Source organism: Saccoglossus kowalevskii, chromosome 21 (assembly GCF_978046115.1).
Source record: "Saccoglossus kowalevskii chromosome 21, keSacKowa6.1, whole genome shotgun sequence".
Classification (NCBI taxonomy): domain Eukaryota; kingdom Metazoa; phylum Hemichordata; class Enteropneusta; family Harrimaniidae; genus Saccoglossus; species Saccoglossus kowalevskii.
The window spans coordinates 9,797,410-9,809,023 of NC_140661.1; the positions used below are offsets into that span (position 1 = coordinate 9,797,410).

The window sequence follows — 11,614 nt, forward strand, 5'->3', positions numbered from 1 at the left end:
GGATAGTCTCCCAAAATAAAGTATATGTAAATTTTGCAGACTTTAAAATGCACATATTAGTATGCGAATATCATTTTCTCATGGTGCTCACAGTAGTCAATGAGAGGTATTTTGCATATTCTTCAATTTTAAAGGTCCGGAGAGAACGTGACTGATTGTAAATTTTTATTGATTGATTTAAAATACCACTATTGGAGCAGTTATAAATCTTCTGAAAACCTAGTGTTCCCAACATGCAGCATATAAACTTGCAAATTAACAGAGATTATAATTTATTCATTTTTTTGCTGCAGTAAAGCCAGCTCATAGTACATAAAATTTAAATACATTTGCATGGATAATAAGATAAACTGAGCATCGTTCCTAGGCATATTAATTCCTAGACGTTTTTGTATGATATACAAAATGTACATCATGTACATTAGCTATTCCATTTGCCAGGTAGCTTTCAAGCTATTGCAAATAGAACTAACATAGTATGCGGTACAGCGCGTGAAAGAGATCAAACAAGGACAACATGTGCAGATAATAACAACATTATCAACTACAACTATGTTTATTTGCTGCGATTTTTGATGATTTGTTGTAAATTACAGAGAAGTTTATTGCCTGGACAAAGTCCGTGAAAAAAATGATTTCAATGCCACAGATTATAAAAATGACTGTTTTATTTTTTCTTTACTTGTTTGTTTGTCTAATTTGTCATCTTCATGAATAAAACATGTTCTTCAGTGACATCATGCGAAACAAATGCTATTCAAGAAATTATTTAGCTGGTAATTTTTTTTTAAACATTATTTTTATCTCAAATTGACATTTTTACTGTACATTAATTATATGCTAATATTCAATTATGAATATCAAATTATACTTGATAAAAATGTATATTATTGAGGTCAAAGGTAAAATACCAAATTGCATTTTATGTTTGAGTGTACTTTGGCACTGTTCATCTTATCATTAACTTATTATGATTACACAGTAAGTCTATACTCCATTACAACAAACATGAATCAGTCTGTTAGAAATAACTAATTAAATATTCTACTTTTTTAACATAAAAGTTAACTTTTGTCATCTTTCACCAAAATAAATTAGTATCATATTTTTTTTAATCATTCTGGTCAACCCCTATAGGTAATAGAGAAATACATCCATTTTGTTCAAAATTACCAAAGAAATTATAAATTCAATTGCTAGCAAAATGTTTGACTGACAATTATTTTATTCAAAACAGTTTATTTATCTTCATTGTGGCTACTATCTACATGGATATTGCCTGTTCCCTTCCTCTCATATATTTACCATATGTTTAATCATTTTACTTAGTCTGAGTATGACCTTACAATACTTTTATAGAAACTTTCACTTTACTATAAATCAGACACTCACCATTGATGTCATAAAACTCCATTGTACTAGTGTTTTTATTGACACGTCAAGTACCTGTATGTGTAAATAATCTTGTTACCTGTTTACCATCAATTGGTTTTATCTACCAGGGATACAATTGGGTGCTACACAAGGGTGTGAAAACACGGTCTAGAATTATAATATCCACTCTAAAATAAATTTAGCTGTTCTGGAGCAATGTAGTTTTACTTTGTGTATTCTGAGTTAACATGTTACCAATGTACATAGATCTTCATTTTAACCAAATTATATATTTTGGTGAAACACAATAGTAGGTGCAGTTTAAAATTGCTGTATTAGAAGCTCTTACATCAATGCCTCAGGGTAGAATTGGGTAGGGTAAGTTTCTAAGCAATCGTCGCAATAGAATTCACGAAGTCCTGGATTAGGTTTAATGGTATTAATATAATAATCTTCAAATTCTTTTGATGTGGAATCCTATTTGTTCATTATTCTTCTTCTTTGGTTTAGCCATGGAGGTAATTAGTACCTCCATGGTTTAGCCAACATAGGAATTACAGTAACATGTCACCGTACAACTTTGGTCTTCTAAACTCTCTGTGATGTAACTTTGCATCTCTCCTGAGCACAGCAACGTTAGTGTCTGCCATTTGTTTGAATTGACAAAGTGGTAAATGATGTCTATGAGTTGTAGTAGGAATAGAAATGGTCAATTCACCAACTCAAACATATTGCTAATTGTTCACACCTGATTATCAGAACCAGTATAACTGTCTATAATGTTGTATAAGTGCAATAAAGGAGTTCAGTTCTGCCTTGACACATATACTGGACAATAGAAAGTCGGCTTCACACTGCACATAGAATATCAACAGTATTGATGAACATTACATATTTATTCAGTCCAAGTCTATAATAACACTTAATGTTTTTTAATGTATTTAAGACTAGTACTCAAGTTTACCCAGTGCTGCATACAAATCTATTTTTACATCGTTGCTAAGGTGTATTTTTTCAATCACGAGATGCAAAAGGGGTCAACTGTATTCTGCCTTAAACTAAAGATTTCTCCTTGTACTGTAGTTTTAAATTTTGAAAACGTATAATTGTTTGTAACTGTTATATGGTGATGATATAGCATGTTGAGATCTGTTGGTTTCCACCCTGCTGGTTATTTATATGTAAATTATCCATTCAGCCTGGTTGCCATAGAATATAATTTCTGTTTCTAGGCAACAAAGGATAGGAATCTTGTGAATGTTTAAGTATAAGGGCCTCTTGGTTTTCTTTTTATGTCTACTTTGACCAGGTTGCTAGGACTATAGAGTATGTCACATCCCTTTACTCTATGACAAGGATTTATGAAGCTGTTTTTAGTTTACAATCGAAAACATGTTACTTCTTGTAACATCAAATGTGATTTTTAAATCAGATATCTGTAGCGGAAATGTCTATGTTGTCTTGGAATAACAGCCCATGTTTTTTTTCTTCTTCTGGTTTCCTTTTTCATAGATTGCCAGTTGTCTTTAAAAAGCATCATGGAAAATTTATTTGACATTCTTTTTTTTTTCTGTCAAACATCTGTGTCACATTTTTAGGTGAAAAAAATCAATGTTTGCCTCACATGAAATTCTGTAAGCAATCAGGCAAACCGGGTTACCCGCTTGCAGGGTACCCTGGGCATGAAATTAAATATTATTAAAAATATTACAAATTGGGTAGTGCTGGGCAGAATTTCCTCAATGGTAGCTGCTAAGTGCTATAACATAATACCGCATTTGTTCTATCAGAAATACATCTGTAATAGAAGCACTTATAGACCAAAAATTGCAATGTATTATATATGTACTGAATTATTCAAATTTGACTTTTTCCACAAACCTGTAATGTACGTGTAACTAGCCCTTCATCGGTCACCAATGGTGAATCTCATTTAGATTGTGTCACTTTCACCACCAATGATATAGCGTAATTTCAAACCATGAGTTATTCTACGAAAATAGTAATAATTTAAAAGCAGGTTGTCATACATATTATAATGAAATGGAAAACAGGAAAAAAACCTATTTTAAATTTCTTTCACAAATCTGACACATTTTGTGATTTTCATTTCTTCCCATTTACAAAGTGGTTTAGAACATGTTTTTGAAATTGGCTATGCAGTATCAGTCAATGTGGCTACATTTTATTTATTCTAAGTGGAAACCCGGAGAGGTATAGAAAGCTGTTCTTTTACATGTATTAAAGGTATGCCACTTAATGTGTTAATGCACATTAACTCTCCTTAGTGAAACCAATGTGGTGTGATTAAATATAAACACTTCCCCTGTCTATCTACTATTGTTAACATTGTAGTTTTACTACCTTGATGAAATCTAATTTTGTTACACACCATCAACAATTTACCATTGAGTTGATGTAATTCTGATTAACTGATAATAGTTTTATGGCTGGGTCACTCTTCTACTTGATTTTCTATGGCTATACTGGAAAGTGTTCCCATCATCCCCTTCCTCCACCAAATGTCTCAATGTCTTCGGAAAAGCAACAGGTGTCAACAAAATATTCAGAGTGTTTCTAATTTTCAAGTGACAACAGGAAGTACATGAGAAAAAGATATTTCATGATTAAAAAAACTACAATTACAGTTGTGTACCCTGATTGAATATTGTTGTAACTTTTGTGCAATGTGTCTTGTATTTAGGTATGGTTATGCCAATTAAAAAAAATATGTGTGGTTCCAATGATCCTACCCAAACTAAATTTGATTGCCTACCTTAACTTATTTTTGGCCATTGAACATGAAAATATAGTGCAAATTCACACAAGAGTTTTTAAAAGGGGTAAATAAAACTGAATTTATTATTCAAAGTTTTGGTCAAATTAGGTAGACTGTCACTGAAAATGTGAACACAGGTTTTGTCATAGGTCATCAGCAAGATTTTAGAAACAAAAATAATGTCTGATGAAGAAAAAATAAAAAAGTCTGATCTATAGTCAGATTGAAGTGCATGTTATTGTAACAACTCAATTTATTTGTTGAGCCTAACTGTTGTTGATGATGATGAAAACAACACTTTTCATTGATGTGTTCCAGAATTTTAGATAACATGCATTTGATTCATAGTAAACGGAGTTAATTAGTAAGAGGAAGCTGCAGATTAAATCAATGTGAACTGGGGTGAAATTGCATCAGAAATTTAAAAGTCAGTGAATAAGTTCAAAATATGGAAATTATATAACAGTGAAAAATACTGATAATGCTTCTAGTATGTTTGAGGTGAACTAACAATGCAGAAACAAAAAAACTACACAAAATATTAAGCATTGCACATTACTACGAATAGTGCTTGTACAGATCAACACTTCATTTAGTTGCCAGCAAGGAAGCCATACAAAACCACAGTACATAGATTAAACTGATTGAGAGAATCAACTGATTTAAAAGGCATTCAATTTTATCACTGTCTGTGCATGCCTGTAATGCATGACAAAGAAACCCACTAACACTCCCTCTCAGACATGTTTATCTAATGTTAATTACCCCATTGTTTCTATTGAAACTCCTTCACCAGTGTAGGTCTCTCACTTTGTGACTTGCAAATGAGTTGATTGTTTTCATAACTGCTATAATAGTTGAGGCAGTAATGTGTATGTACTTGTTTGCCTGTAGACCTTACAATGTTCTCTAGGCTGCCAGTCACACACAACTAGTGCACGATGATGAACCCAGGAACTAGTATTAACTTTGATGGGCAGGCTTTGGAAGAGCAACAGGAAGCAGAGTTTGAAAGAGAAGACAGAGAAAGGGAGAAAGAGGTAAGAGCTGTGGGGAATATTTGTGTCTTGTTGTTGTCTGTGGATATTTCTTTGGGCATGTTACTGATGAAGTGTGGCTTGTGTGTTAGTCTTGTGTACATGTATGAGTTGTAATGCATGGTAGGGTATTTGCACCTTGAGCAGTTAAATAATAATCTACGTCAGTATATGCAAAGGTAAGTAATGTCTCGTACATAGCCCTGCAGTTAGAACTGTCCAATTTCCTCCAGAAGCCAACAACATGTACATCTGTCTGTTGTGTTACCATATTCGTATATCCAAGCTTAGCTTATTGTAGGGATAAGCATGTGAGTAGAAGATTTCCAGTGTGCACATTACCAGATTGTCATGGAAGTCTCCTGAAAATTAAATCTTGTACTCTTTACTCACAAGGTTTGTGAAGGTACAGCTATTTTGAAAGGAAGGATGTGCAGTTACCTAAATGCTGTTAGTTTGTCAGGAAGGACATTTACAGTTATTTTGACATGTGATGGTTTATATTTGAATCGTCACATGGTCTGTGTCAAGAGGGGTCACTGCTTATCTTTTGAGCCTTAGGTCATGCTTGGACATGCAAAGTCAGCCATGCTTGAAGTCATGTACGCATGGTGTTGGTATCGTGTTCTATTTACTTACTGCATGTACATGCACATGCTTGTCTTGGCTTAACAGTTGTGTCCTCAAGGCCTGACTGACCTTCAATATTTTTTATTTAATATCCGCCAATACGTTCAGGTTGATAATTAAATATTTCATTCATTTCTTGATAGTTTTAGTTTTATTTTCAAATTCTGTTGGCACTCCATGTGTTCAATGCATTACCCATGTGTTTTTGGCACAAAATCAATATAAATGTTTGGGTTACTGGCAGTGATTTATTTTCATGCTGACAGTCAGTACTACAGTACTACTGCCTTAGGTACTACCGTAATATATTTTTTTTGTTATAGCCCCCTCTGTAGACCAAATTAAAAACAATGAACACTACATTTTGTTCGCAAATCTAAATAGGACAATAATGGAGTTGGCTGTCAGATAATAATAAAATTATTATCCTCTCTGAAAAGACATCTGATTTAACAATATATATCCTTTATTTAAACAAAAATATTTAAAGAGAATAATATTTGAATGCATTATTACCCCCTCTATTGCTCAATTCAGAGCTTATTTTGCATTTCCAGTCATGAAAATTTAGAAGATTAATTAACTCTGATTATCATTGACAAAAACTGGATAAAATGTGCCTGAAAATATGAATCGAATAAAGTTCAGTATAAAGTTTGTTCCATCTTGTTAAACACAGCTTTATACGACTGTGACATCTATGCTTTGTTCTCAACTATGGAAATCTTGAGCTGTTGGACATGTGCTCTCAAGATCTAAACCCAAATGTTGTATGACAACAATAACATTGGTATATCAAGGTTGTTTCCACATTTTGCAAGATTTTCTATTCTAATTCAAACAATTGTACCGGATCACAATGCCTGATTGACACTCTCATGTATGGTTGGAACCTGCAGCTATGAAAGCTTGGTTCCCTGCCGTGTGTCTGAATTAATGACAAAGACAACATTCTGAGATGGAATGTTGGAATCGTTACAATTGGTCTTCAAATGATGAGTTTGCCACTTGCTTCACTTGATCTTCTGTCCTTTTCCTTGGGGTACTGTAAAACATTTTTACGATTATAAATTTTTGATATTTGATGGTTTGAAGGCAGTATTCTGTGGATATAATTTTGCAAAAAAATCTCTATGCCTGTCTAACCAATGAAATGTTAACTGCTGTAAAATTCAATTGTTTTTTCCCTGATTTGTGCGATTCATGAAAATTTGTCTTGCAAATTCAAAGCCTTTTGCTGTTATACATGTATCCAATTTTCTCCAATAATTATTAGATTAGCAAAAATAAATCCCTTGTCCATTCATTGGTTATATAAAATATTCACAAGATGATTATAAATGTATATTATAATTATTGTATTTCATCTCATATTTCTCATATACTGTAAAATACATTATTTCAGCTGGAATTAATTTTCGCTGAAAAGACTTTTTGGGTGTTATGTATGAATTTTAAGTTGAATGTCAAATATAGGAAAATAGATATATTCACTGGATTTTATTTTCACTGAATCATGCCTTCAGCAAAAATAGCAAAAATTAAGTATTTAACAGTATTTAAATCTTGTCTCTAATAAAAGAAATATCATTAAAAAAAATAAAAACTGTTACCACTGCATAAATTAGAAACCCTGAACCCCATGATACAGTAATCCAACCAATCATATGGAGATGAAAAAAAAAAACACCTGTCTTATACCAAGTGTTCGGTACATTGCATTAAGTGGTATGTTATAAGCGTACATTAGGACCTATTTCCCATCATAAGTTGCCACATTCCTGCCAGCTTATAGTTGAATAACAGATGTCTGCATCACGCACTTCATGGATTTCATTCTTTTGCTTATCTCTCCCATCATCACTCAAAGTATTTTGGATGAGTATGTCTTAATTTCTGTTACTAGTCTTTCTCGACCTTACATATAGGTAAACAGTACCATACATGTAATTTATCGATATAACATTAACAACATGCAAAAACCCAAAAAACTGATAGGTAATATCAACTGGATTTACTGGTGAATAGCAGTATACGTGTCAGCCCCATATGTCACAGTGAAATATCATCTGTTGATGAAGTATTTATAATGGAAACTATAGAAGTTAATTTTCCGTTCATATCTCTGTGTGACCAGTTGAAAAAAAGACACGAGTGAATGGCAAATTGGCATGTAGACATTAACTCTGTGTACATATTGCTGATTCTCCATGTGCCAAAGTGCTTAATTTAGCATGGGTCCCATGCAACGCATACAATTCATGTTTCTTTGTTTACATTTGAATGCCCGTAGAATTTTAATTAACCAACCGATCAATGTTTAAATCTGTGCATAGTACTTGATTTGGAAATTCTATTCTTGTTTTTTTTTTCATTAAATGATGCTTTTCAGTATTTTCGATAACATCTTTTAAATTCTACAAAGCATTTAGAAATGAGAACTTTTACATTGTTTTTTGATAATTTGCGTGTTATTTTGGTTAACAACACAATAAATTCACATGCCATTCATGTTATTGCATTGACAAAGAATTCATAAATAAATAATCAGTACTACGTTCTTTTAATAGTAACCATGCAATAATAAAAAATAACAGGAAATTCTATTTTATTAGTTGCTGAAAAATATGTATCAATACTACTCGGTATTAGAGCAAAGTACTTTTTAGAAGGGAGGGGGGTCACCTTGCAAAATGTGTTGAAATCTGCAAATGGTGTGCATTACAGTAGACAATTACGTGATCACATCTGTATTATGTACACAATCACTTTGTATGTTTTTACTATAATTGTCCTGAATTTACCTGTGGATGCCTAATATTAATGCCATAAGAAATTTAGCAACTATGCTCCATTTGTTTTATTTGAAGCAAAAATTGTACTGGATGTATTTAATCTTAGTCTTTTATGAGAATTCGTGTAAGCCAAATTGATTCTAATATTATTAGTGTTTGGTCTATTGAACTCTATTAACTTGGCCAATCCTACTGGGAGCGCCAGTTGTTGGTACACTTACTGCTACCAGGGACCTGGAGAGAACTGTGCACATGGGTTTATTATTCTCTTATCTGAAGCTGAGCCAACAAATTATCATTGTTAAATTAAAAAGCTCACTCCTTTTTTCTTTCTCTATTTGACTTTAATGGTTTCAAGGCTATGTTTACAGTCAATTATTTCTAATGTATTCAAATTCCTTGGCATATCCCTGGCTGAGTGTTGTCATGTCATGTCATGTCATCTCGCTCTCTCTGTGTTTCAGCTTCCTTTTAGAGGTAAGGTAGGCATGCTCATGTATTGGAATTCAATTGGATTTTCCATCATCATGCTTAAAACTGCATTCTTTTTGATTTTACAGTTGTGTTGAATTTTTATTTTCTTGGCTGCCCAAGTTATATGAGAGATTAATTTTGGATCATACTTTTGCAGCATCTGTTTCTATACTGTTATTATCTGTTATTCGAGTTTAATTGGGTGGGATAAAAATTTGAGTGCATATGGTATGTGCATGCATGGTACCTCCTGTCTTGGACTAGTTGTTTTGATTTAATGTATACATGGTATAGCACTGATAATTAGATAGGATTGCCCAGTGATGATAGGTTGAACTTAGGAATGTTGATGTCTTCTCTTTGAATTTCCCATCCAAGGTAACTTCTGTAAAACTGATCTTCTTTGCATCCTTATTCCTATATTGTGTCCCTGTTATGATTGGATCACAGCATTGTGGTATTCCAGAATAACCTTTTTATTTACACCACTGCCAAAACAAAACTCTTTTACCACAGAAAATACTGAATTTGGTTAATTGTATTATTGTTCGGAAACTGCCATTGTTGTTCAATTGAAGCTTCTCTTGCATTAGCTGTTAGGTATATGTAGATAATCTGTTTAGTTAAACATCCTCACATGTGAACAAGTCAAGTTATGCACCAACCACCTTGTGCAAGTGTTTTAATTTGTCAGCTCCCAAAGTCTATTATGGATAACAATACTTTCAGTTACGTTGCATATCTGTACAATGGCATGCTTCTATTGTGATCTGAAGGTTGTTATCATCCTAAATTTAGTAAACGTTGTGATGATGCTCGTCTTCCTGTTGTAGCGTCTGTGGCTAGAATGCTATTTAAATAGATAGATATGGTGGAGTATGCTACTACCACACCACCTATACAAGATGTGCAAGAAATAGAATCGCTTCTGTACACGGTAAGTCAATCAGTTCTTACCTGGGATAATGTATTGTCTAGTATTCGAGATGAGAGGTACATTGTATGATCCTATACTGTTTACCAGGTGAGTACCGGTATATGCATGCTTCATGCAACTGTTACATGTAAATGTTACCATAAACATTTAATTTTCACCTTAAGGACATAATTTCCTCAACTGTGCCTCACGAAATGTACACTGCGAAAGCATTTTTATTTATTTATTTAATTATTTATTTATTTATTGGACTTTTGAACATATACATAAAAGTTAGTAAAAGTTCATGCCAAAATTGGTGGGAATAAAAATTAAGCATCAGTCAGTAAGGCACAAGCATTCCTAATTGAATGCACCCCCTCCCCTCCTTTGATGTGCAGCATAAATTGTCCGATTCCTGTATTTTGAAAGTTGGCATGGTTATAAGAGTTTATTGTAACAACTGTGTGCTATTTTGATGTTTTGAGCCTTTTTACTGTGTTTAAGTTCATAAAGTTGGCATGGAAACAATAAGTTCTATTGTCATTAATATATGTTCATATGGATTTAATTTACCAAATTTTCATCACCAAACATAAATAAATTGTACATAGCTGATTATAAATGTACTCATTATAAAATATTGTTTTTATTTTCTATAGTTACGTGAATTACTCTCAGCAGCCTTACCAGATGATTTACTGGATGATACAGTGTCTCTGTCGTCACAAGAATCCTCTTTAATATCAGTTAATCCATCGCCATCACCTAAAACAATAAGGTAAATATAATAATGTATTGCCTTCTTTAATAGTGGAAAAATAAACAGATAACATTATAAAATGAATCAGAGGTTAAGTGAATAAATATATTGGTATTTGTGATTGCTCATTAGTATTCATAATTTTATCAATATTTATTAGCTTGATATTTATTAGCTCATTAATATTCATGAGAAACCAGTAGTAACTGAAAATTATTACAATGTTCAATTTGCATTTATTAAAGGCAAAAGCATGAAAAAATAAACATGATCGATGAAATGTCAGGGAGAATTCTGTTAATGGACAGTGTTATTGCATTTTCTAAAACTGTCATAAAACACAACTGAACAAGCATTTAAGAGACACTAATTTGTTTGTGTATTCAAAAATGCAATGCAAAGCAAAGTAAAATGCTTTTCTGTATTATTAATCAAGTCTTGGTTTGGTTTGATTTCATTGCAGTAATGATCACTGGGCAAAACAGCAACAGAAAGCGGCAGTATGGCACGCTGACCAGGTGGCATCACATAATAGCAGTTTGCAGTGTCAGCAGACATCGACCCCACTGAATGGTAACAGTCCGCCACCTCCGTTAGAAACACCAGCCAGTCAATATAATGAAAAACAGTATGATCATAATGGATATCAGGCAAGTACAAGAGAGAAGGGACTCACACCACTAATTTTATTGTATGTATTCCATCACCAGCAAAGTGGGAAAAAGTCCATTTGTTGGTTATCTGCAATAGCCCAATATGAGAGGTCATGGCTTTAATGCTATTGTCAGTACATGTCCCCTTCAAGCCATTAGCATCAATCAAGTTTCATAAGTGTCTAGCAACAAT

At 33.0% G+C, this 11,614-nt stretch overlaps 1 protein-coding gene across 1 annotated transcript in view; it reads left to right on the forward strand.

Moving 5' to 3' along the window:
• Positions 1-11,544, forward strand: part of LOC146729612 (uncharacterized) — a 12,538-nt gene extending 994 nt beyond the window's left edge. Inside the window, exons 2-4 of the mRNA XM_085495433.1 lie at positions 5,048-5,193; positions 10,668-10,786; positions 11,232-11,544. Of these exons, the coding sequence (XP_085351559.1) occupies positions 5,095-5,193; positions 10,668-10,786; positions 11,232-11,544 (531 nt within the window). The 5' untranslated portion in view covers positions 5,048-5,094. The remainder of the gene's footprint in view (positions 1-5,047; positions 5,194-10,667; positions 10,787-11,231) is intronic.
• Positions 11,545-11,614: the final 70 nt, after the last annotated feature.